This window comes from Crocuta crocuta, unplaced genomic scaffold (assembly GCF_008692635.1).
Source record: "Crocuta crocuta isolate KB4526 unplaced genomic scaffold, BGI_CrCroc_1.0 scaffold433, whole genome shotgun sequence".
Lineage (NCBI taxonomy): Eukaryota > Metazoa > Chordata > Mammalia > Carnivora > Hyaenidae > Crocuta > Crocuta crocuta.
Genome location: NW_027530001.1, coordinates 3,583,639 through 3,611,012, shown reverse-complemented (window position 1 = coordinate 3,611,012; position 27,374 = coordinate 3,583,639). Strand labels below are relative to the sequence as shown.

At 35.8% G+C, this 27,374-nt stretch overlaps 1 protein-coding gene and 1 long non-coding RNA gene across 3 annotated transcripts in view; one reads left to right on the top strand and one right to left on the bottom strand.

The window, feature by feature from the left end:
* The window catches only part of SPATA16 (spermatogenesis associated 16), a 223,871-nt gene that overhangs the window by 3,964 nt on the left and 192,533 nt on the right, over positions 1-27,374 (top strand). Inside the window, exons 1-2 of one of the 2 annotated variants that reach the window (XM_077763682.1) lie at positions 13,638-13,656; positions 20,913-21,543. In XM_077763682.1, the coding sequence (XP_077619808.1) occupies positions 13,649-13,656; positions 20,913-21,543 (639 nt within the window). In that variant the 5' untranslated portion in view covers positions 13,638-13,648. Of the gene's footprint in view, positions 1-13,637; positions 13,657-20,912; positions 21,544-27,374 lie in introns of those variants that run through there. The other variant, XM_077763683.1, reaches the window with a different exon arrangement.
* Positions 25,706-27,374, bottom strand: part of LOC144231245 (uncharacterized) — a 4,037-nt gene continuing 2,368 nt past the window's right edge. The window contains exon 2 of the long non-coding RNA XR_013335018.1: positions 25,706-25,972. This is a non-coding gene — a long non-coding RNA (uncharacterized LOC144231245). The remainder of the gene's footprint in view (positions 25,973-27,374) is intronic.

Here is a 27,374-nt window from a genome sequence, read left to right as displayed (position 1 = left end):
AAGGAATAAAAACCATGACATAATAACTACTTCACATCCTTGTAGAGCAGACATTTGGAAACCTAAATTTTAGTTGTAGGAAGAAAAAAAAATTGTAATATCCTCCACAGTCAGCTCTCAGTATATTCCTAGGCTGACCATACCTAGTCTCCACTCTTAGGAGGCAGGTGTGTGTGTGTGTGTGTGTGTGTGTGTGTGTTTAGAGTCCATGGAATTCTGCTCAGAGAAGGAGAATAGAGGAAGAACACATAGAAGGTACCTAAATCTCCATAGGTCCTAGGGGCAAGGCTTAATTAAAGATTCTCAAAAGTTCAGATATCACTTAATGTCCCCATCTTTTATATTAACTAATGTAGTTAGCAATGAAGGGAACATTATGTTAAACATGAGGGTTATTACCAGCCTAAGGGACAAGATTTTATATACATTAAAAATGACACTAGGGGCACCTGGGTGGCTCAGGTTGAGGGTCTGACTTCAGATCAGGTTATGATCTCACGGTTTGTGGGTTCGAGCCCTGCATTGGGCTGTGTGCTAACAGCTCAGAGCCTGGAGCCTGCTTCAGATTCTGTGCCTCCCTCTCTCTCTGCCCCTCCCTAGCTTGTGCTCTGCTTCTCAAAAATGAATAAATGTTAAAAAAATTTTAATAATAAAAAATGACACTATTAATGAATTTAAACATTTCAACCTATATACAGAATCCCTTCAGATATTGCCCATATATTCATTGATAAATTCTATAAATGTAGAAAAGTAGAGATAATCGGAAGTTCATAGAAGCTCTATCTTCTCACACGGTTGCCATTTCCCCCCTTTTTCTCTCAGAGATTCCGTCTTCCATGGGTCATGTTACTTTGTTGTTACAGAATTTGTTCAACTACACCCACACTAACCTGGTCATTTGTCCTTGTTCTTCTTTTTTTTTTAATTTTTAATGTTTTATTTATTTTTGAGAGAGAGATAGAGACAGCATGAGCAGGGAAGGGTCAGAGAGAGAGGGAGACACAGAATCTGAAACAGCCTGCAGGCTCTGAGCTAGCTGTCAGCACAGAGCCCGACGTGGGCTCGAACCCATGAACCGTGAGATCATGACCTGAGCTGAAGTCAGACGCCTAACCGACTGAGCTACCTAGGTGCCACTTCTTGTTCTTATCTCCAGTGGCAGCTGACTACCTCTGTTTTCCACTCATTTTTCCATCTCAATTATTGAGATTCTCAATTTCTTTGTATTCTTTCAGATCTTTCTTATCTACAATATGCTCTCAGAAATAGTGGGATATATTGGGCGTGGGGAGGAGAGAGCTATAGTTTGAAAACTCTCCCTCTGGCCTCACTACTGAGACATTTTTCTTCCCACCTTATCCCTAGGATTGAGTGTTGACTGAAATAAGGTTGGTCCTGAGGTCACTGATCTGGTCATCAGATCACCATACTTACCAATTAATATATCAAATAGTTGTAAGGTGATTGGTCATAAGTGAGCAAGCACAGAGGGATTTTCTTTTTTTCTTTCACCATAACTAAATTTACTTAAAAAATTATGATAATGACAGCAAACAACTTCTGCATATCGAATGCAATTTGTGAAATTTCAAGCTGTCCTGGTCTGCCATTTTCTTAATGTAAACCTTTTATTAGTGTATAACATGGTTAGGAAAGTACAAAAATTGTAAATGTACAGTTTAATATAGATCAATAGCTTGATGGATAAGTAGATAGATAATAAATGGTGATATCAGTAAGCCCAGGAACTCCCTCCTGGCCCATTTCACTTACTACCCACCCTCTCAAGAGTAGCCACTTTTCTGACTTCTAACACCACAAATTAGTTTTGACCCTTTTAAAAATAACCTATACAGTGTATATTCTTTTGTATCCCTCAACATTTTACTTGTGAGATTCTTTCATGTGGTTGTTTGTATTTGTAGTTCATTTATTCCACCGTGGTATAATAATTTTTCATTGTATAAATTTTCTACCATTTATGTATCTTCTCTACTGTTGATTGACATTGGAATATTGTTAATGTTTTATTGTTATGGATAGTGCTACTGAGAACATTCTTGTCCATGTGTATTTTTTATCATAAAGCATGAATCTCTGTTGGGCTTATAGGAAGAAAAAAATTACCCAGACATAAGGGATAGAATATTTCCTAGGTGCTTCCAGTTTTCCAAAGTGGTTGTATAAATTTGCATTCATATAAACTGTATGTAATAGTTCCAGTTACACAACATACTTTCCAACACTTGATATTGTCTATCTTTCTTATTTTAGTCATTCTGGTGGATTTGTGGTTGCATCTAATCTGGGATTTCAGTTTACATTCCTTTGATGAATTAATGAAAGTGGCAACTTTTTAATAAGTTTATTAGCCATTTGGAAATCTTCGTTTGTGACATACCTACTAAAATTTTTGGTCTAATTCTCTGTTGGATTTTCCACCTTTTTCATGTTGATTTATAGAAGTCCTTTATATGTTCTGAATGAGTCCATGTCAAATATTATGTATTGCCAGTATTTTCTCTTCTGCCTTTTCATTTTCTTCTTGGTATATTTTAATACAGTAATGTTATTACTTATAACCTACTCCAATTTATTATTTTTTGTGTCTTGCCTAAGATATTTTTGCTTACTCCAAAGTCATGAAAATATTTTTTGTTTTTTTCCAAGAACTTGACTTTTATGTTTAGTTTTTCAATGTATTTGAATTAATTTTTGTGTATTATGTAACGTAGAAGTTAAATTTATTTTTTTCCTATTAACTTAGCCAAGTAGCATTAATTTAAAAGACCATAATTTTCCTCATTTCATGGCAGGGTCAATCTCCTCATAAATTAACTGATCGTTTATGTGTGGGTCTATTTCTGAGCTTTTTATTCTTTTCAAGTGGTCTAATTGTTATGCTTACATCAAAACCATCATGCTTTAATTATTGTAGCTTTGTAATAATTCTCAATTATTTGGCTGCTTAAATTCTCTAGTTTTATTTTTCAAGTTTATCTTGGCTATTTTTGGTTCTTTGTATTTCCATATAAAATGTGAAATTTGTGTGGCTTGACTTACAGTTAAGGTATGTTCAATTTTGGTAAAGGTTTTAAGTATATTTGGAAAAGAATGCACATTATGATGTTCTTTGATGCAGGATTTTACATGTATCCATTAGGTCTGGTTAATCACTTGTGTTACTCAGAATTTCTGCTTCCTTAAAAGTTTTTTTCCCCCATCCCGTTGTCTTAGTTGATATTTACATGCTGCGTCCTTGTGCGTAGTTCAATTTTTTTTAAGGACCCGGGGTTCTGAAATGCAATCAGCTGTTGAGAAACTCTGTTAACTTCTTTTAATATGATTGGAGATGTGTTAATTTGCCCTCTTATTTTCTGTAGATTTTTGCTTTATGTATTTTAAAGCCATGTTATTGACTGAATACAGATTTAGAATTATACTACCTTTTCCTAGTCTAATCCCCAGTTTCTGTTTAAAGTATCCTTCTATATAAGTTAAGCCACAGTCAGAAAACAGAAACTACATTAAACAGATTTACTACAAAGAATTGTTAACTGAATTAAAAAGTGACTACTAAAAAGAATAGAAGGAGAACTCCAAGGATTATAGAGGGCCTAAAGCCAGCAGGCTACTCTTCTTAGAGCTGAGAGAAAGTGAACAAAAAAGGAATGTGGAACCTTAGAGGAGGTTCTGCGAGACTAAAATTCAAACCTCTGAGCAGAGGATGTAGCTGTCCCGGGAACTCTCTGCCCACAAATAATAACTAAAATGAGACTCCCTTGCCTGGAAACTGGAAGAAAACTGAGGATGTGATGAAAAAAAAGGGGTCTTCACAAAAAGACCCCTTTTATGAAGGCCACAATAGCAGAGGTAAATGCTGCCTGGACTCTTGCACAATGGTGGCTAGATCCACAAGCTACTGGTTGAAATAAAACACTAGAAGGAAAAGTCCTTTCTTTTCCTTGCAGCTTTGCAGTGTCTCTCTAGTACCCTCTATTGGTGGCCAACTGGAAAAAGAGAAATGTGGTATGCAGAATTCAGTTCCAGTAAAAGTGGGTGAAGGATACTTCTGGAGTTGAGAGACAATAAATTAATAACTACCACACCCTCTTTATGTCTAGTAATGCTCCTTACAATAAAGTCTACTTTGTCTGATATGAGCTAGAGCCATCCCATTGTCCTAGTTGATATTACAGGCTGTGTCCTTGTGCATAGTTCTATTTTTAACCTTCCTGTGTTCTTATATTTCTATCATAAGCAGAATATAGCTGGGGACTGTACTTTTTCCAGTGTGATAACCTTAGACTCTTAATTAGAATATTTAATACTTTTAAATCTGAAGTAAATGCTGATACTTGTTGGTGTATATCTACCATATTGTCACCTGGTTTTTATTTGGCTCTTTTCTTTATTTCTTGCCTTTATTTTGGGGTCAATCAAAAATATTTAGTTTTTTCTTAATTAATTTGTTAGTTATACATTCTTTTACTACTCTTTGACATTTGTCCCCCAGATTAGAATATGAACCCTGACTTATTACAATCTAAATCAAATTATTTTTTTTACCAAATTCCTACTAATTTTAGAACATTAGAATTCTTTGATTCCATTTACTTTTTCTCATCTTTTATATCATCATTGCCATTCTTTTAATTCTACATATATTTTAAGCTTGGTTGAAACATTTCTGTTATTGTTTTATACAGCCAACTGACTATCAATATTCATTTTATGTATATATGGTCATTATATTTAATTCTACAAGTATTCCTCATTCCTTACTGCAATTCTTCCTTGCTGCTTCTTCATTCTCATTCTGCTCCTTCTGGGGTTCCAACTACATTTCTGTTAGATTTTTTCACTGTATTCCACATTTCTCTGAAGTTCCTTTCTGTGTTTTTCATTACTCCACTTTTCTGCCTAAATTCAGATATTTTCTGCTGTTCCCTGAATTTACTAATCCTGTCTTCTACTGCATCTAAAAGTCAGTTTGTGAAATCTATCTGATGAGTTAATCAGAATATGTATTTCTCAGTTCTAGAATTTTCATTTGATCCTTGTTTACACATTCTAATACTCTGGTAAAATTCCTTATCTTGTCACTCTCTATTGTTTGGATATTCAAAAATTACAGTTATTTTAAATTCTAGCCCATAGATAACTATGAGTGCATTTCTGTTGTTAACTTTTGGCTTCTTGGTTATGTTCTCTTGGGGAGTTTGGAGAGCATACTTAATAATTTTTATTAAAGACTGGATATTACATATAGAATATTATAGAGGATTCAGATGTATCTTCCTCTGTAACGAACTCACCCCTCTCTTCACTAGACAGATAACATGGAAGTTCATCATAATTTCATCATGAACTGTTCCATGTTGAGGCTGGGTCCTGGAAAGAATCTACCTCTGTCTCTGGTTCAAGGCCGTTCCTCCTGCAGGTCCGTGTCACCAAGACTGCCAAAGTTTACATTGCCTTACGGTCTTTCCATTTAGGTCTTTAGCATTCTGCCTCATTAAGCCCTAGAAAATGGCATTTTTTTGAGGTGTTAAACAACTCTGTGTGATTTTTTATCACCCAAGGGTGTTTCTTCCCAATTTCAGTGCTAAGATTCTTAGTTCCCTCCCGATGCCCAAGTGGCAAATGCCCCCAGGATAAAAATGGCTGTATAGTCCCTCCATTTCTCATTGCCTCCCCAACACCCTAGTACACTCAAACAGCAGGTATTTTATCCTGCATTTCTGTTTTTTGTTTCTCAACAATTATTCTGATCTGCTGCAAACTACTCTCCTTCACCCATAGCAGAAATTGACACATAACCACATAGTTTGAATGATATATTTTGGCAGATTCAGATTGAAAAAATTAGTAATTTAAAAGCATGCCTTTTGTTAAGTTTGATATACATCAAAACTTTTTTGTAAGCAGTTCTTTGACTTCATGGTTCTCTTTTTCTAAGATTAATTAGGAAAATATTAGTGGATAATTAATATACAATCAGTTTTCAAATATTTCTCCATTCCATAAACCTGTAAATCTTCATTAAGTGCAACTGAAACCTGATTGAACAAGTAAAAAAATGTATTTCTAAACTATTTTGATATCTCCTCTATCTTAATTCTAAAATTAATTTCTCCCTCAGACAAATGCATTTCTGCAAAATAAGTATCATTACTTATACTAGAAAAAGATTCAAAAGAAATCTTCAAATAATAACACTAAAGAACTATAAAAGGAAGAAATTAAATTATTATTTTTCTTTATCTATAGACGTATTTTTTTTTTTATTAGAGGGATAAGGGGCAGTGTGGTTTGTATGGTGGGAGAGGGGCAGAGACCTCTAACTCCATTTACCCCCATTTTATATTCCAGAAGACGGTAGAGGAAAACTGGCTATACTTTGAAATGAGGCTAGGTGTTTCAAACCTGGCAATGGGTAGGAGGGGATCTGTGCTTTCAGCAACCTGAGATAGAAGAAGAGGGGTGTGGAGGGGGTGAAGGGAAGATGCGTGGTACTTATCAACTTGTACCTTTCACTGGGAAGACAGCAGCCAACAGTAGTCACAGGCTTATAAACTGGGTCTGCTGCCTTCAAAAGGGAGGCAGTGAAGTCAAGTTAAATATAAAAAAGTTATTTGTGCAACAACAACTTAAATATATATGAGATCCAAAGAGTTCTATTTGAAAGTACCTCATAATTACATCATCTTTAGTAAAATATCAAACTGAAAATCTTGAAAGAAATCAAGTAAGCCTTACTTTTGACTGGAACATTTATGTGAAATGGCTTGGCAATCATTGATAGGTAGATAAATAAATATCTTTCTCCTTCTCTTCCTCTTTCTCTTCCCTATCAGGTTCAATGTAAGTGAAAGACAACATTAGGCCATTGATCCTCAGACAAATCATGTGAACAATCTTATCCAGCAGCTTCTGAAGGGTTAAAATGACCCTTCTAATAGGAAGGACAGTTTAGGAATTAAGTTGAAACGCATTGTAAACATATTAGAAAATAATATAATGACAACACTGATAGTTTTATTATATAATATGTTGGGAGATTAGAGGATTTCTATGTTCACTCTGCCTATCTTCACCTCCACTCCAAAAGGTACTTTACTTTACAGAGATTTATAATGATCTTAGGTGAAAATAAACATCCATTTCAGCCTCAGGGGTAAATAATTTAGCAGCAGTCTCATCTTCATGCCTCAAGTTATACTTGTGAGGTAAAAGTGGCAAATATTATTAACTATTCATTCATTACCTGCCTTTTTAAAGATCATATAATATTTGGTTAGGCATGTACGAGAGCAAAGGAAAGTAGATCAGCTCTCTCTATTTGTGATTGTTATTCTCTTATTTTACTGACTGCTCTCTAGGACTCAAAATCCTCAGGGAGGAAATGTTGTGAAATTCATTTTTTGTGGAAATATTAGTTGCCACCTTGTTGAAATTTAGAAAGAAAAGTTGTGTGTGTGAGTGTGTGTGTGTTCGTATAAACAGTTTCACAATGAATTGCAAAGTGATGATAATTAAACATTACTAGTATGTTTATGTGTAAATATTTTATGTTTATAATTTGTTCATAATATAGCATACATACTATATTTAACACCATAATAGTTAAGCTTTGTAGAGCCTTATTATGTGCCAGATAATGCATTAGTCTCTAACATGTGTTGTTTTGTTAATCCTTTAATAACCCCTATGAGGAATGAATTCATTTTCATGTTTTACGGATGAAGAAACAAAGATCTATCAAGTTAGTTTCTTCAGCAAGAAACAGAGTTAGCATTTGAACCCCTATCTCTCTAAGTCCAAAAGGCATGCCCTGTCCTCTATGCTACTTTGATTCTTAAGCTTGGAACACCCTTCCAGAAAAGACAGATAGCAGCTCTTATCTCTTGCTTTCAAGCTTCTATGAAGCAGAATCCATTTTGTTCATCTTTGTAAATCCCCAAGGAATTAGCCCAGTAATTTCACCTAGTAGGAACCCAACAAGTGTGTGTTTACCAAATGGATGAATGATACCAATAATCCATCCTTATAAACTTTGTTTTGGGGAAGGTAAGATAAGACCTTAAATGTTTCCTTAGCATCAACAGCTAATGCAGCCTCTGTCTTCCTGGCAGTCTGCTTCATCAGTGCCAACTCAGGGACCAGTTGTACCTCAACAAAATAAAGCATACGAATGCATTGGCCCAGGGCCAGCATGCTCACCAGACCACTGTGTCAGACTATCCTGGAACAGACTGACCATGAGCATGCTTAGGGCACCTGTAAATAGCATTACCCAAAAATAATTTTCTGGAAAAATTTGCTCTAGCATTTAACAGTTCAAAAAAGTAGTCACCATGATGTCTGAAGCTTGTTGCACATTTTAAAATTTTACTTATAGTTGGGCATGATTTTTACCAATTTATTTATTTGTTTGTTTGTTTATTTATTTTACTAATACATTTAATTTCAAGTGGTAGGAGGGTAGAGTGGGAGAGTTAGGAAGTAGTGCATATATAGTAACCATATTAATGCTTTGGACCTCTTGTATTTCTACTCTAGTCCTCCTCTGGTTATTAAATATGCAGATAACTATGCATCACCCCAGACCTAGTGAATCAAAATCTGGGGGGCCTGATCGAGGCCAGAGAAGCCTCAGGGGATTCTGATGCATACTAACATAGGGTCTCCCACTGAATCATAAACTCTTTGAGAGTAGAGAAGATCTCTGGTTCAACATTGCATCCTGATGCTGACCCAGATCATGACAGAGAGTAGTTCCTTAGTCACTCATGAATGAATAATTGAATGAATTAATGAATTCTTAAAAGGTAGATATTTTTAAGTCACCATGTCAATTTACTCTTATCTTGACACAATGAGTTTTTGCTTCCAACTAATGAAGATACTATGTGTTTTAACAAGTAAGTTTTGATTATATTTAAAGTAATGTGGACATGATGGAAACCTAGAACCAGAACCTGTAGACCAACTTCAGGTCTTACTGTTACCAGCAATGAGGATGTACCCTCCATGCCCTTATCCCCAAAATGAAGGAATTTGAGCAGGTATGCTTTGTGCTTCCCTTCTGTTGCTAAATATTTAGTTTTCATATTTTTAAATGTTTGAAAATAAAGGCAGTGCCTGTTACTTAAATGTTTTTGTATACTTTTACTTAATCTGTATTTCTTGAAAGCACAGGTTTTACTTTTTCAAAAAATGAGGATACATGAAGTCAAGAAACAACAGAGTATTTCAGAAAAATACATGTTTTTATCAAATAGTTTAGTGGTGGTCAACCCTCCATCTAAGCATTCTAGTAATACCATAATTTGGGAAGAGAAAATCACCATTTAGCTATCATCATAGTTAAGATTGGTCAGGCAAGAATCATCAGTGGATGCTAAACTGAGAGAGGGAAGTTTGATGAGGAGTAGAATAATTGTATGGTCTCAAAGTGTCTCCCCAGAGACTGCTTTTAAGTTGCAACCAGGAAATCTAACACGTTGACCAGGTGATTAAAATTGACATTACCCAAGAAACACAAGTGGACATTGTATACCTCCAAATGTGATACCCATAGAAAGACACAATATCATTTTGTACTATTCTGACTGGGTATGCTTAACCAAAATCTAATCATGTAGAAATATCAGACAAACCCAAATTGAGGTAGATTCTATAAAATATCTATCTCACACTCTTCAAAAATGCCAATGCCATGGAAGACAAAAAAAGGCTGAGGAACTGTTTTAGAGCAACAGAAACTGAAGAGACATGACAACTACATGCAATACATTATCTTACACTGGAGGAAAAAATACTAAAAGGACCTTATCAAGACAACTGACAAAATTGGAGTCAGAACTATAGTTTAGACCATAGTATTGTATCAGTATTAAAGTCAATACATTTGATAAATATATTGTGTTACATAAGATAATTATTGATCTTAGGAAATGTGCATGGAATTAAGAAGGGCTAATGAGGCATGATGTGTACAACTTACTCACAAATGATTCCAAAAGAATAGCTAATAAGTGTGTGTGTGTGTGTTATCTGTCTATACCTGTCAATACTACACTAACACACACACACACAGGAGAGCATTATATATGTGGTCAAAAAGTTTAAAATTGGTTGGCAAATATGGGTAAAGGGCAATTGAGAGTCCTTGATATTATTCTTATAACTTTTCCATAAATTTAAATTATTGCCAATAGAAAGCTGGGCTTTTTATTTTGTTTTCTTTTTTAATATACAGTTCCCACTTCTGGATAGATTTAACTTTAAAATATATTTGAAAGCAATTAAGTAATTCAAAAGATAGAGCAAAAAATATTAGGGGTGCCTGGATGGCTCAGTCATTTGAACGTCTGACTCTTGGTTTTGGCTCAGGTTATGATTTCATGGTTCTTGGATTCAAGCCCCACATCTGGCTCTGTGTTGACAGTATGGAGCCTGCTGGGAATTCTGTCTCTCTGTACCTCCCCTACTCTCTCTCTCTCTCTCAAAATAATAAGCGTCTTAAAAATATGAAATCATGATTACTGTTCATTAATTTTGTGACTCTACAAACAAACACTGAGCTATCCAATATATGTTTTTTCATTTGGAAATGGCAATTGTGATATCAATTCACTTTGTGTATTATGGTGGGAGGCAGTGGAGTGAGGTAGAAAGAACTGTGAGAGCTGCAAGGTATGGTTTATAAACACTGATTTGCTGTGTGATCATGAACAGTTCATTTCACCTGCCCAAGAATCCATTTCTTCATCAACAAAATAAGATTAGATATGAGTTTATTGAAAGTCTCTCCTCCTACAATTCTGAGTTATAGTTTAAGAAATAAAATGTGAAAATCTAAGAATTAAGAACTGTATCAGCAGAATTAAAGAGTTAACCAAAGTTAAAGGTAGAAAAATTTCTTTACACATCTGTACAGTCTTGGTTTCTTAAGTAAATGGAAACTTAGAGCACTTCAGTAAAAGAACAGAGCAATATTTGCCAAGAAACAGAACAAAATTTGAACTTTCTCTAAGGATATCCATGAATTTGACAGGCTGATTATATTTATGTTTCAAAGAGAAATGTAGCCAGGAGTGCCTGGCTGGCTCAGTCCAAAGAGCATATGACTCTTGACCTGGGGTTGTGAGTTTGAGCACCACATTGGGCATAGACTTTACTAGAAAAAATAAATAAACTTTTAAAAAATGTAGCCAAAGATCTGTGAGATACACTGAAACATTACTTCTCCTACCTGCTACAGCAAATGAATTATTGTTTTTTACAATCAAATTAGATTGAAAACTTTAGAGAAGTATAGTCATGCCCCCATGGACTATACTTATAAAGATAACAAGTTGCACCATCATCACTTTCCCAAAATGGTCTTAATTTTCTAATGCTTTTGGTTCTATATGAGCCATACTTTCTGACAACAAAGAATCAGGGAAATAAATTATTTGTTCCCTAACAATGATTAAACTAGAAGAGACCATGGTAGGTGTGTCATAAATATTGTTAACTTAAAATAGCAAGCAATAAAAATAGAAGAAAGAAAGAAAGAAAGAAAGAAAGAAAGAAAGAAAGAAAGAAAGAAAGAGAAAGTAAGAAAAAGATAGATGAAGGAAGGAAGGAAAGTAGGAAGGAAGGAAGGAAGGAAGGGGGGAGGGAGGGAAGTGAAAAGAAGGAGGAAGGAAGGGAGGGAGGACGGGAGGAAGGAAGGAAGAGAAGAAAAGAATCAGGATGACACAGTACCTGGAAAAGTTTTCAATGGTGAAGCCAGCTGGCTTCTATTTAGGTGACTTTCAACTAAACTGTCTAGGCTTTTGTAATGTGGTACAGCAAGTGGGGACAAAGATAATTTTGAATTTTTTGTTAAATGTGCAGTAAGATACAATCTTCTATTTGTCCAATCGACAAATAGTTATTGTGTACTTCTTCCATGTCAAGCACATACTGAAAATGATGCATTCTCTCACAGAGCTTATATTCTGGTGGAGGAAGATAGATACTAATGAAACATAAGTAGACATCACTGTAACAAGTGATGACTGGGGGGTGGTTACTTTAATTCATCAAAGAAAGTTTCTTTGATAACATTTAGGCTATGATCTAAGTAACATGAAACACAGTAAAGAAAACATCCCAGCCCAACTAGTACAAAGGCTCCAAGGTAAGAATGTACTTGCTAAATTAGCAGAATAGAATGAAAGCTAAATGGCTGGAACATAGTAGAGAAGGGAGGAAAGACATGATGAGTTTTCAGAGGGAGAAGAGGCATAAGAGATTTGTATTCTACTCTAGGGGTTACAGGCAGCCCTTGAAATGTTTTAAGCAGGAAAGTGGTGGGATCCAATTTTCATTTAAAAGGATGATTTGTATTGCTGTGTGTGGGAGGAAGCCATTGTAATAATCTAGGCAAGAGATCTTGGGGCTTAGAGGAAGGTATTGTCACGGATATGCAAAGAGATGGAACTTTGAAAAAAGAGTCCATGGGACCTGCTGATGGATTGGAGGATGGTGGGTAAGTGGGAAAAAAAGGAATGGAATCAAAGATAACTTGTAAAGTTCTCTGGATGGATGTGTGTGTGGGGGGGGTGGGGGGAGAATATACTAGAATGAGGAAGACTGGAAGAGGGGTAGTTTGAGGGAATGGAAATTAAGAGATTTGTTTTGGGCTTAATTTTAAGATTCATATTAGACAATTCAAGGAGAGATGTCACATAGACAGTCAGGTATACAATTTTGAAATTCTGAGAGTACACAGGGGCTAGAGTTAAGAGCATTTGATGACATTTGAAGCTAGCTATAGGACTGGACAAATCACCTAAGGAGACAATGTAGTTGGAGAAGAGAAATGGCTCCAGCTCTCAGATGGAACATAAGAGGAAGAGCCAACCCAGAAGCCTGAGAATATGGGGCCAGTGAAATAATAAGAAAAAAGGAAGAGCATGGTGTCATAGAAGATGAGAAGTGTTCTGGGACACCCGGGTAGCTCAGTCAAGCATCCGACTTTAACTCAAGTCATGATCTTATGGTACATGAGTTTGAGCCCTGCATAGGCCTCTGTGTTGTCAGCACCGAGCTGCTTTGGATCCTGGGTCCCTCTCGCTGTCTGTCACTCCCCCGCTTGTGTGCATGCATGCTCTCTCTCTCTCTCTCTCTCAAAACTAAACGTTAAAAAAATTTTGTAAAAGTGTGCTGCTGAAGAGTGTCACTTGTGAAGAGTGCTGCTTCACGCTTTGGTAGATGAGAGTCTGGGGCCAGCAACACGGAAACCATTGAGGATCCTTAACATTTTTCTTTTCTTTTAAAAATTGTTTTTGAAAATAGTTGACACACAATGTTACATTAGTTTCAGGTGTATAACATAGTGATTCAACTTCTCTATATGTTGTGCTCTGCTCACCACAGTGTAGCTACCATCCGTCACCCTATGAGGCTGTTAAAATATCTCTGACCATATTCCCTGCTATTTCTTTGTACAAGAGCAGTCTTAATGGAATGGCAGAGACTGAAGTCTGAAGAGAATGGCTTGGGAAGAGAATATGTGATGAAAAGGCAGATGGAGAGAATATAAAAAATTATTTTCAGCCACTTTGCAGTGGATGGAGCAATAGGGGATAGCAGCAGGAAGATGTGGAGGTAGGGGAGTTTGCTTCTTTATTTGTTTTTCTTAAAAGTATTGCTGTGGGGCGCCTGGGTGGCTCTGTCTGTTTAGAGTCTAGCTCTTGATTTCAGCTCAGATCATGATCCAGGGTCATGGGATCAAGCGCTGTATTAGGCTCCATGCTCGGTATGGAGCCTGCTTAAGATATTTTTCTCCCTCTCCCTCTCCCTCTCCCTCTCCCTCTCCCCCCCTCCCTCCCTCTCTCTCTCTCTCTCTCCCTCCCTCCCTCCCTCCCTCTTTCCTTCTTTCCCTATTTCCCTCTTCCCCTCTTCCCCACTCTCTCTCTCTCAAATAAAATTTTAAAAAGGTTTTGCTAGATGAGTGTGCACATCAATAGGATTAAGCAAGAGAGGAAGAGGTGATATGGAAAGGTCACAATTCTAAGAGTACAGTCATTGAGAGGATAGAGATGTGGGATCCAGACACAAGGTTTAAACTTTGAAAGCCAAGGGATGTTCCAGGAGGCTGCTTGTGTAATGACCTCACCTCTTCTCTTAATTTATGTGCCACTGCATAGATTATTTCATTTGATTCTCACATAATTCCCATGTATCCAATCATTTCCATTTTCAGAGGAGAAAAATAAAGTTTAGAGAAGTTGGATAATTTCTCCCAGAATCTTCAGTTAGTAGACAATAAATCCGGAATTCAAATCTTTCTTGCAACTCTAACCTGAAGCCTCTTTTCACTACAAAATACCTTGATGAAGCCACCTTTTTAAAGCTCTTTTCAAAGCAACATGACAAATGTTCACAGTGTACCAGATGCAAGAAATACAGTTGCTTTGATGCCATTATTCCCATTTGGAAACTTAGTGATCAGCAAATTGTTTGGTAATTTCAAGTTGGAAATTCCTGGAATCCACTAATATGGTAGTTTAATATCCACATCATTGTTTTCTAAATTGAATGACTGCTGGAATATAACAGGGCCACACTTACAGTTGCAACTAACTAATTAGCTAGTGAAGTAGATCTAAAATCTAATGCCTTTCTCAACACATTTGGTTCATATACTTGCTAACCAGAAATTGCAATTCATTTTGTTACCATCTTAAATGGAGTTCTATGCAGTGAAAAAGTAGTAAAGTTAAATACCTGATTATTAAATTTTTAAAAAAGTTAAGGTAGGGGAAATACAAATCCCAATCAAATTGTGGTGCAATACAAAGGAATGGAATTGAATTTAACAGCAGATGTCCTGGGTTCAAGTCTTAGATATAGTAAACTCTCTTGGTGATCTCTTTCAAGTTGTTTGATTTTTTGATTTCCTCATTAGTAAAATGAAGGTAATAATACTTAGGCAAAAGAGTTGTGAGAAACAACTAGGATAATCCAGTGAGATAACTTTAACCTTTAACGTGTTTTTTAAATTTATTTTGAGAGATAGAGTGCGAGCAGGCGCAGGGCAGGGAGAGAGGGAGACATAAAATCTGAAGCAGGTTGCAGGCTCCAAGCTGTCAGTGCAGATCCTGAAGTGGGTCCCAAACCCAGGAACCATGAGATCATGACCTGAGCTGAAGTTGGATGATTAACTGACTGAGCCATCCAGGTGCCTCACAAAGAGATAACTTTATAAACTGGGAGTACTTGTTGGTTGCTATTATTATTTATATGATACTACATGGTGTGCTTTCTCTTGTATTTCTGAACAAGCATTGTGCACCAAATTCATTCTCCCTTTTGATAATGATGACTATGCCTTATGAGTACTTGCATAAAAGAAAAGAAAATCGCCTGCATAGGGACACCTCTCATTCTGCCTATTCTAAAAAACAAATTTCTTGAAACTGCATCAGTCACATTTTCCCACAGAAGCATGTCCATTATTGCTACCATAGTACTCACTTCAGCCACGTACTCATTTGAATAACAAATGTGCATTGAGGGCCCATTACATCCCAGGCTCTGAAGGAACTAGACATGAGGATAGTAAAAGGATTGTGACACGTTTCCACTTCTCCAGTAGTTCTCAGTATAATACAAGACTGTCTCCTCTGTATATAGTTGTTTATCTATACATCCCTCCTCTCCACCTTCTACATCTGCCTCCAGTTATGAGCTCCAGAATGCTGAGACCCTGTCTTGGTCATCTTTAGCTTTCTTTATTTTGCTGATTACAATTTGTTGCTCATAGTAGGTGTTCAATGCATAATTATTGAAGAAATATTTTTAGTGTGTTTTTGAAAATATCAAGGTATACTAGTGGACTAACAAGCAAGATGTGTTTTTCTCATAATGTTTCTCTGGTTACATTTAACTGCAAGTTAAAATTAGATCCTTTTCTTTTTTTTTTTTAAGAAAGAAAACCATAGCAACTGTGATGTTGAATGTTTCACAGAGCACATTTTTGAGGATTTTTCTTTTTCTGAATTGCTTATGTTTGAGCTGCCTATTTCAATCAAAATTCTAATAAATAATTTGTGGTACTAATAGCCATATAAACCACCAATTGTATTGATGAAGCAATAGAAACACCCACATAGAAAAGAATGCTTGATAAAATATTTGAAGAAAAAAATGAACATGTTGAAAATCCACTGGATATGTTTAAATGGTTACTCCCTAGAAATGGTTGAACATTAACCTCTCTTTGTTTCTTATACTTGTATTTGTTATAAAATCTTGGAGTTGTTCTAATATTTCATTTACATATTTGCTGGAGATCTTTTTTAAGATATGTGTCTATGAGAAAATCAATTTTACAGTTACTGTCTTCTAAATTAAAGAATGGGCATTTTTACAGAATGTTATCAGTGAATACTTCTTTGACATACATAATGATTGTCTAATAGTTTTCTCTAAAAGTATTTTTATTGAAGTAATGATTAAAGTGTAACTCAGTGCCTCAGGAACACTGACTAATGTCATGTTAATCAACTTGACTACTAAAAAAAAAAATGAAGAGGTTGATAGTTTAAATCTAGTTGGTACATGATTCACTTGAACTATCAAAGAAGAAAATGCACTTTATCCAGGACCAAATTTAAAATAAATTTTTTTTTAAATCTAGCAAAACATCTCAGAAACTACTTTTGCAAAGTTACAGGCCATATCCTTATAAAAATCCAATTTTGTTTCTCTTAAAATGTGTAAATTAGCCTTTGATTCACAGCATCCATATTGATCAACATCTATTGAATGCCTACTCTATGCAAAGTGCTGAACTAATGTGAAGATAAGTAAAGCATATTTCTGCTTTTAGGGAGCTCATTGGAAGAAATAAGTCATTCACGCATAACTGCAATGTAGAAAATAAGTGATATAAATGTTTTAGGCAGTCTGAGGAAGGAGAGATGGATAATTTCTAGCTAGGTTTGGGCAGGTAGAATGAGGTGGGAACAGGAAGATGGAGAATTCTTAGCAGACAGACTAAAAATGAATATCTTTTGGAAGTAACAAGTTCAGCTTGACTTAAGAGCAGTTTATAGAAGGAGTGCTAAATAAGTCTGGAAACACACATTGGGCTAGGTGGTGAAAGGCCTTGAATTCCAGATTATTTAAATGGAGTTTTATAATATTTTTAAAAAGCTATAAATGAGCAGTTGCATAACCCTTCTGGAGATATGCAACAATTTTTTATAAAGAATAGGCTCTAAATCTTAAAATAAAGTCACCTGATTTGTAACCAACATTGAAAAATATTGATTAAGCTGTACCATACGTTATCAGCCTGAACATTTAGGCCTTTTTCAGACATTCAGATATTTATTCTGGTTTTTTGAAGGGGGCTGGATTATTATTTCTTGTATAAGTTTGGAATAGTTGAACTTCCAGATGTTTAAAAACAAAATATCTACCCTCTGATTTATTCCTTCGGAGTGTTTTTTCCCTTCATTTTATTATTGTTTCTTGTACAAAATTGCACTGAAGACCAAAATTATGATTTCTGTAAATGGTTTAAGGACTGATGCAGACATATTCAGATTCCTGTTTCTTTCGAGCAATAAAACCTTCCATCTTGCAATGAAAAAGGGCCTGGGAAGGAATATTGGAGTGGGCACTTTGAAGGAAAAATAGTCAGGGGCGGGGGGAGAAAGCAGGGGAGAGAAAGGAAAGGAGAGCAATTATCTTCTAGAAGAAATGGTCATAAAGATAAGTTTACACATGTATATGTGTTCAAGAAATGTGAAATAAATGCAGAAGAGATAGGTAATGCTGCTGTATATGCTAAAAATGTTACTAACTACAACCAACTATAGATATTATGATACATTTTAATCATAGGTTCTTGAAAGTAGAGAGCTTAGAAAAGATACATGGAAGATACAATGAAATTTTGGAGTAGGTCACCCACAAGCAATCCCTGTTTATATTTTGCAGTCTATTGTAAGAATGAATATTAATCCTTAAAATCAAATATTTTGAATTAAAACAAGTGTCAACAGCCACATCTCTTTTGCTTCACAAATAGCATTAGATGAAGAAGGGAACATTAAGTATAATTTCTATAATATTCATTAGAATCCATTTGTATTCAGAACTTAGCCACATTGTGATTTATAAATTTTACTCAAAATTTCATACAACATTTACAAAAACTATATAATGCGAGTACCTGGGTGGCTCAGTCAGTTAAGTGCCTACCTCAGCTCAGGTCATGATCTTGCAGCTCATGAGTTTCAGCCCCACATTGGGCTCTGTGCTGACAGCTCAGAGTCTGGAGCCTGCTTCAGATTCTGTCTCCCTCTCTCTCTCTCTGCCCCTCCCCCACTCATGCTCTGTCTCTCTGTCTCTCAAAGATGAATACACATTAAACTAAATAAATAAATAAACTATAGAATGCTTATCTGGGGTATTGGAGTTGTGCTACTTCCATTTCTACATCTTGCTACTGAAAGAAACTTTTTAGTATAGATGTATATTTCTAGTGTTCATCTACCAAAGATCCTAATTCAAGGACTGAAGCTAACTTTTACTCAACCCAAATCATACGTGGCACAAAAGCAAACATAAGATAGAGTGATGGCCAACACAGTTTTCCCCTCACCACTCTGACTAGCCACATCAGTGGCCCAAAAAATATATTGGATGCCATCCATGATTCCAAGAGAAGAAAGACAACAGAGCCTTGTACAAAGTAATGCTGTGTTAATGGGGCCTATGATTCCCAGTCATGGAGATCTCCTTAATATTGAGCATAATACAGACTGGCAAAATTTTATTTTTTTAGGTATTTTTCCCCATAGACACACAACTCTAATATTGTCAGTATAGCTCTTCAGGAGAAATATTCTAAACTTTTAAACTTTTACAAATTAACATTCAAGACTGCAATTACTGGAATTATTGAAACTTGATTTTTCCTATGAGATAATGTGGACCATCACAGTAGGGTTTTTGATATGTCCGTGTTTCACCTAAGCCCTTTCTGATGACACAAATGTATAATGGTAGGGAGAAGAAAAGTACCCCAAAGGTTACAGCTATATATACAGTTTTGGTTTGTCCTTTACTTTCCTTGAGAATTACTGGATCAGGGGCACCTGGGTGGCTCAGTTGGTTAAGCACATCCAAGTTTGGCTCAGGTCAGGCTCAGATTATATCTCATGATTTGTGTGCTCTAGTCCTGCATCAGTCTCTGTGCTGACAGCTCTGAGCCTGCTTTGGATTCTGTGTCCCTCTCTCTCTGCATCTCCCCTGCTGGCACTCTGTCTCTCCAAAAATCATTTAATCATTTATTCATTACCAGGTCAGAGTTCAGGATGTTGTAAAACTTTTCCATAGGCAAACTACTATCTTCAAACAAAAGAAAATAATCAACAACTTTAATAAAATTATTAAGTTTGGAGAAGAAACGCAAGACTTTATCTTCAGCTAGGTACTGTCCTTGTGGTAGATGAGAAGAAGCACAAATGTTGGCTTTTATGTCATTGCTATCTTATTGTCACCCTCAGCCCTTATTTCTTGCATTTTTTCTTTTCTTTGTGTTCTGATGTAAGTTCTATCCTCAAGAACAGCATGCTAATAGAGGAAGAGAGTGGAGAAGTCTAGGAGTAGAGAATGGAAGTCTTAGGGAGGAAATAGCAATCCATGTTGTATTATACAGTGGTTAAAAAACTACGGACCAGGGCACCTGGGTGGCGCAGTTGGTTGAGTGTCCAACTTTGGCTCAGGTCATGATCTCATGGTTCGTGAGTTCCAGCCCCACATCAGACTCTCTGCTGTCAGCACAGAGCCCACTTTGGATCTTCTGTCTGCCCCTTCCACCCCGCTCTCTGCACCTCCCCCACTCATGCTCTCTCTCAAAAATAAATAAACATTTAAAAAGCCAATGATCAATAATATGACATAAATAAGCAACTTAGCTTCTCTATCCCTTAGTTTCTTTGGAAAATGTTGGTTCTTATTCGTATATACCCTACAGAGTTTCTAGGACAAAAGCTGATAGGTAAAAGAGTCTCAAAGAAATAGGATCCAATGATACTACATAATTTTAAGTCTGAGAACATTTTATATTTTGAAACTAATCTAACATCAGAGATAGTATGGCTTTGAATCTAAAAACTATTAGTTATTATATTTTTGAGCATTAATGATTTAAGAAACTGTTTCATCTTTATAGAAGTACAGCATTGATAATATTGCTACAAAAGTATTAATACAGTAGACGCGAGATGGCTACACATTAATGTGAGGTTGAAGGTCATGTTCTGCTATCAAATCAGTTCTGAATAATTGTTATCTTTAAAGCTGTTTAAACTTGAGATTTTCATTACTAATAGAAGGAAGAAATTGAGGAAACATTGTGCTTACAACATTTCTGAAGCTTTTCAGAGGAAGCAGCTGTGGTTTCTTTAGAATCCCAAGTCTATTATGCAGGTTAGCAGTATATTTTATGATGAGTTCTAGACCACCTGCCTTTCTGAGAAATTAATATTGAGATGAATTTTTTTTGTCTTCTTTCTGTCCTAGTGCCTATGTATAAGGTTTTCCTATTCAGTGACTTTGGGCACCCCATAAAAATGTTCATTCAGTGTTGTTCAACTATAGATGATTGTTTTTAAAGACATTGTCTAAATGTGTTTTCAACAAATTCTTGGTGAGTTTTGAGATTGAAACATACACTTCTCTAGTAAAACTGTCAGCAGATACTGTACATACAGTTTTACTTTAAGGTAGTAATACTCATAATGAATAAAAAAATGTTTCAAATGAATTTGACTATAGTTTTAAACCATTGTAACTTCAAAATATTGTTTTAATTATTTTCCTTCTTCTCACCCTTACAGGAGTTTCAGAGGGGAATCAATGGATTCAGGAAGCAGTAGGAATTTGGAAAATATGGTGAATAGGGACTATCCTGATCAGCTTGTCCCAAAGATAAACACAAACAAGAAAATGTCTACCTTAGCAAACCAGCCACACATCCTGGAAATGTCACAAGAAGTTAAGAAAAGTTGTGGAGATAAACAGGTAGAAATCACAGTCGAAAGAATAAAAATAGCAAAGAGCATCAAAGAAAAACAAAGCAATGATTTAGAGAAAGTGGCCTTTAAAAGAAAGGCAGAAAATGAAGAAAAGCCAGCTGGAAAGAAAGAGGCAAAGATAATGGAACTTGACAGCATGTTGATCACCTTGCCTCTGCCTCACATCCCCTTAAAAAATATCATGGATGTGGAGGCGAAGTTGGTCTATGTCGATGAAGAGGGCGTGAACTATGAGTTTGTAGAGTCCTTCATGTCTACTGGGATTCGACCATCATGCCAAGCTGCTGAAATTGCAGACCCTTTGCATGTAGCTAATTGCAACTTTCTACCTCAGATTGACAAATGGCTTCAGGTAGCCTTAAAGGATGCCAGCTCTTGCTACAGACAAAAGAAATACGCCGTGGCAGCAGGACAGTTCAGAACAGCATTGGAGGTATGGGATTAAAGAATATGTAGATTGGTGACAGGAAGCTGTGAAATGGAAAGTGTGATTACATTGAGCAGCTCTGATCATACTGTAATAAACAGTGATCATGGAGTTAAAATATTGAATGATTTCAGGATTATACAATTTCCAGTTTACATAAAGCAAATAAGATATGCCTGCAAATTATATGCCTGTGTGCACTTGACATATAGAAAGCACCCCAAAAGCAAACTTCATGGTTTTTCTCGGTTAACAAACCCTGCAGTGAATGGCAACATATAAAAATGCAGTTGGTTTTGTAATTTAGAGGTATACCTATAAAAGCCATAAAGTTTTAATACAGTGGTGGTGGGTAGAATATAGATTCCCTCTCTAGAAATAGGCAGTTAACGAGTATATGAATTTCCCCTTTTGATATGTAGTTTTCATGATTAAATGTAACCATCTTTATGGTTTAGCATGGGCTGATAATTTATGCCTGATACTTATTAAAAATAAAATAACACCATTTTACTTTATCATCAAATTTTACTTTCCTTCCCCTTCTAGTGAGCTTTATAAATATTTATTTTTCCTCTTTGCAAGCAGATAAATTGGTCAGTATTGTTTGTGGCATAAAGAAATAGCCCATGGACTAAAACAAACTTGGAAATCACCACTAAAACACAAAATTTGTGGTGGGAAAAATTGTTCCAACTTATGACTCACTGAACCTATAAAAGGACCAAAGTATGTCACTAAAAGTCCTACTGGCCTGACAATATTGGTGACTGCATATTTCATTAATTACAAAAAAATTGTAATGCATTCTACATGTGCTTGGTGGCCACTAGAGAATAAAAAATGATTTAAAACATGGTCCTTTTCCTCTACCAGTCTGGTGAGGGAGACAAACAGGTAAACCAGTTAAAAAGAGATAGCATAAGGGGCGCCTGGGTGGCTTAGTCGGTTAAGCGTCCGACTTTCACTTAGGTCATGATCTCACGGTTCGTGGGTTCGAGCCCCGCGTCGGGCTCTGTGCTGACTGCCAGCTCAGAGCCTGGAGCGTGCTTCAGATTCTGTATCTCCCTCTCTCTCTGACCCTCCCCTGCTCATGCTGTCTCTCTCTCTCTCTCCTAGGAAAAAAAAAAAAAAAGAGATAGCATAAAAGGGCCATGGATCTACCATAAGACAGGAAGAATGAGCAGAAGTTAAATGTGACGTGTTTGTGATAAAGATTTAAAGAGCCAAGTATTATTTATACTGTTATTTGCAGGTTAAAATGACTGCATTTACAATGAGTTATTAATGACTAACATCAGACAATGGTGCCCCTAAATATTTTTTTAAAAAACTATTTAAGCTTAGAAAAAGAGGCCCAAAGAGATATGAAATGATGAGGTAATGTACAAATAGATGCATCTATAAATATTTCTGTTTTCACAAAAGGTCATCTACACAAAGAAGGGAAGAGTGATGCATTATGTAAACTTGTGAACTATGGAAAAAGTGCCCCCAAATTAAGTTATTCACAAACCACTGAGAGTCCTATGCTGTACTTTTGAGTTAAAGACCAGAGCTTCTGGCTGAGGAAAGGGCGCTGAAGAAAGGCTTCAAGATCCCTGAGATCTTTTGCTTAGGGCCATTTTCAGCTAAAATTGTTTTTTGAGGGTGGGGGGGAGCAGAGTATAATTTTGAATATGAAGAAAAATAATCATTTTGGAAATGAAAAAAAGCATAAAATAAGAAAGGATATCAACCTCAAATTAAGTCTAGGTAGAAGCAAAAGGTATCCATACTAACTGGAAGAAAATATCTGGTTTTCCCATAAAACCCAATCAATGTTCAAAATTATAAAATTTGAATCAGGTTTTAATGACCCCGAGATGTAATTATTCTAGAAAATGCTTTTGTTCTGACTCTCCCTTGTACACAATCTCTCTCTCTCTCTCTCTCCCTCTCTCTCTCTCCCTCCCTCTCTCCCCCACCTCTCTCCACTACCCCCCCCAAAAGGTTTTAGGAAAGTGTTGGATGCTGACACTAATTACTGGTAATTAACAAAGGTAATTATTTTGAGACCAAAACTTAGCTTAGACATCTGGCCTAGCTTTTGTCTAATTATCTTGGGAGTTAACTTTGAAATTTTACCTAGAACGTCTCTAATAAACCAAAGCTTCTGGGAATAGAAAAGATTTTTAACCTCTTTAATCCTTTCTTCCCCTAAATTTAACTTCCTCAATACCAACTGTTCTTAAGTATTATTTAATAGATCTCTTCCTTTTCATTATGTCCTAACATGGCTTTGAGTAGGGTAGGATGGATGGCAGAGACCAAGACATAAAGATCACACCTGAAAGATAGGTGTACCAACAAATATTTGAGTGTACATAGTGTAGGATTAGGTTTGGCCACAAGTGACAGAAAACTCCAAACAACAGTGTCTAAAGCAAGAGGGTTTATTTTTATTTTTTCACATAAATGTGCATAGTCAAATGCTGGTATGGTATGATCATTAGAGTACCACATTCTATTTTGTTCCTCCAGATGTGATTTGACCTCATGATCTAAAATGGCAGCTCCAGTTGGTGTGGTCATATGCACATTCTAACCAGCCAGAAGGGGATAAAGGAAGGAGAGAGATACACTGTGTCCCCATACACTGGGTCTCCATGAGCACAATTCACAGAGGTTACACACATGATTTCCATTTTTCCCCCACTGATTCAAATTTAGTCATGTGGCCACACAAACCTATAAAGGAGGCTGAAAAATGTGGTCCTTATTCTGGATGGTCCTAACACTCAGGGGTTCTGTTACTGAGGAAGAAAGAGAATGGATATTGAAGGATAACTAGCAACTTTCTGTTCGAGTGCTTATTACGTGGGAGGCATTGTGAGGCATACAGAATGCTTGCCAAATGGGTGATACAAAGTCAGTTATAGGAGTATACAGAAGACTGGTTGTGGTTAAAGATAGAACCACAAAAAAGAAACAAAAATAAAAACTAGGGAAAGGCTCTGGAGATTTGTGAATATTTATTGACATGATAATTTTCAAAGCCTCTAATAACTCCATTAGGAATATTCTATTTATATGTTAGTTTCCTTATACTCTTGACAAAGTATTAGCTCCTTTTGTTTTCATAACATGGTCACCCATTAGATAGGCAAATTTCTGATAATGTTTTAGAATGATTAAGATGAAATGGTAAACAGTGATTCAAAAGACAACAATTTAGCTTCCAAAAAGCAGTCAACTTTAATCTTTTAGGATTGCAAAACATAGGCATTTATTTATTTAATTTATTTAAATGGGATAGATGAAATAATTTATTTTTATGCTTTATTTTTACTATATAAAGTTGAACCAGTTGTGTAGGTGAGATTAGTGCTTAGTTCTGTGACCAACTCATCCATCTTTGTTAAGTTTTATTAAAATCAGTCATTATTTGCTCTTGTGTTTATATTCGCATCAGAAGACCTACCAATAGGGCAAAAGGTAGAAGCTGAAGATAAAAACACATTCATATTAAATCACATTTGTATGCCTAGAACCTAGTCCCTGTAATTTTTAAAGGACAACTATTATTTTTTTTTCTAAGTAATCAAAGACTTGGTGATAAAGAGCACAGGAAATCATTTTGATAAAATACAAATCTTTGCTTTGTAGGCAGATTACTTAAAAGGTAAAGGAGGAAAACCTTTCACAATCTCTTATCAGGGACAGACCAATAGTCCAAGAAAACTTTGTCCTTCTGGCAGATGAAAGAATATTAAGTTCTAGTTTTTCTTAAGGATAAGTACATTAATCATATCAAAGCTTATTGAAAAAACTTATAACAAATTAATTTTATCCAGCTTGATTACACATAAAATTACTTTCCCAAGTTTCCTTCTTCATAATCCTTCTACAACTTTTTTAGATTCAGATTCTTTCCCATTTTTTTTTCTCTTTTCTACATCTGTTTAGGATAAAATCCCCCTTTTTCCTCAACAAAAATGCATCTCCATTCTTCTACCTTATTTTATTTTACACATCTTACTTTACTTGCATACAGAGATATTTCCCATATTATTTCGATGAGCTTTAATTATATATTAGAATTTTCATTCTTTTTATAACCTTCACTAAACCATTAAGAGAAATAAGCCCACCAACCCAATCAAAGGAGGGATGCAGAGACTCTGAGCACAGTGAACCAGGCTTTAATCACCGTTCTTTCAAGAGTGGGTGTCTCTGATGACAAGCACACTGGGGCAGTTACAGCAGGCGATTTATTTCCTAGTGTGCAAGTCCCTCCCCTGATTCCTCTTTGGCTGAATACTACAGAGGTTACAGCCTTACTGAGAATTTGCCTATGTCCATGTAAGGCAGAAAGTACTCTGATTGGAACAAATGTACATTCCTTAAGGTGAGGCAGAGACTTCAGTTCTTGGGTGCATGCTCATTGCAAGGCCTGCAAAATGGAGAGGGGAAGAAGAATCAGGAAGTGTCTTAAGGGTTTGGGACTCCATTGAGGGGAGGGGTTTCATAAATATTTCCAATAGGTTGTAAACCTATTGTTAACTAGACAGCACAGCTTTTATTTGGTATTTCTGAAAATCAATCATCTCACTTCTCACACAATTGTGAACTATTACATTATCATTCTTTTTTTTTTAAATATTTTTATTTATTTCTAGGAGAGAGAGAGACAGCGTGAGCAGGGCAGGGTCAGAGAGAGAGGGAGACACAGACTCCGAAATAGGCTCCAGGCTCTGAGCTGGCAGTCAGCACAGAGCCCAACGCAGGGCTCGAACCCACAAACCGCGATATCATGACCTAAGCGAAAGTCGGACGCTTAACCGACCAAGCCACCCAGGCGCCCCACATCAGCATTCTTTAGACTGACAAATTTACATTCTATGATTCTTAGAGACATACGCTTCCTTAGAGTATAATTTTTTCGATGTGACATAAAATACGTTTACTGATCGATACAAATATCTTCCATTCCTTTGTAAAAAGGATAAACCTATGTTCAGTAATTAATATTTCTGTTTTATCTTATTTGGAAATGAGCTGGATATTTAATGAATTTAACTCACTTCATCATTGAACTGAGAAAAACTTTCAGGTTTCAGGTTACTACAAAGATTTGGGGAAACTATTTGAAAAGTTTACCTAAAAACTTTTTATCCTACTTACATGTTATTTTAATTTACTTGTTCTTAACAATTATGTTTACCCACAAAAACTTTGTGAGACATTCAACTAAGTCATCCTAAGTTATTTTTTTGGCCAACAAATTTCAATAGAGATAATAAGAACTTATTTGATTAGTAAACCCAGGTGGAATAAAAGTTTTATATTTAATGTGATAACACTAAAGACATGCCTTAAACTAGCTTTCATGTACTGAAGTGTATAACTAAAGATTTGCCTTAAATTAGCTTTTATTTACTAATGATGAATCCTATATCATGTGAACTCAAGAATCATTTGGATTAATTTCTATATTTCTGAGAGTTTTAGAATACCGAATCTTTATAAGCACTTGCCTTCAAACCAACTAAATAGAGCTCTTTTACAAATTATTTTTGGCAATACCACTCAGCAGTAGAAAAATAACACATATCTATACACATATTTAGATACATAAAAACGTACAGACACAAACAGAGACATTACAGTTTCATTTAAAAATCTTAGCCATAAAACAGGCACAATAATGTAAAATTCATTAGTTATAAAAGAACATTTGGAAAAAATTAAGTTTTTCTGCTCAGATGGCTAACACTTTTTCTACTAATGTTTATGGAGAAGACACTTAAGATTTGTATCTGGCCTTGATGAGTAAACTCATGGAAGCTGTGGAG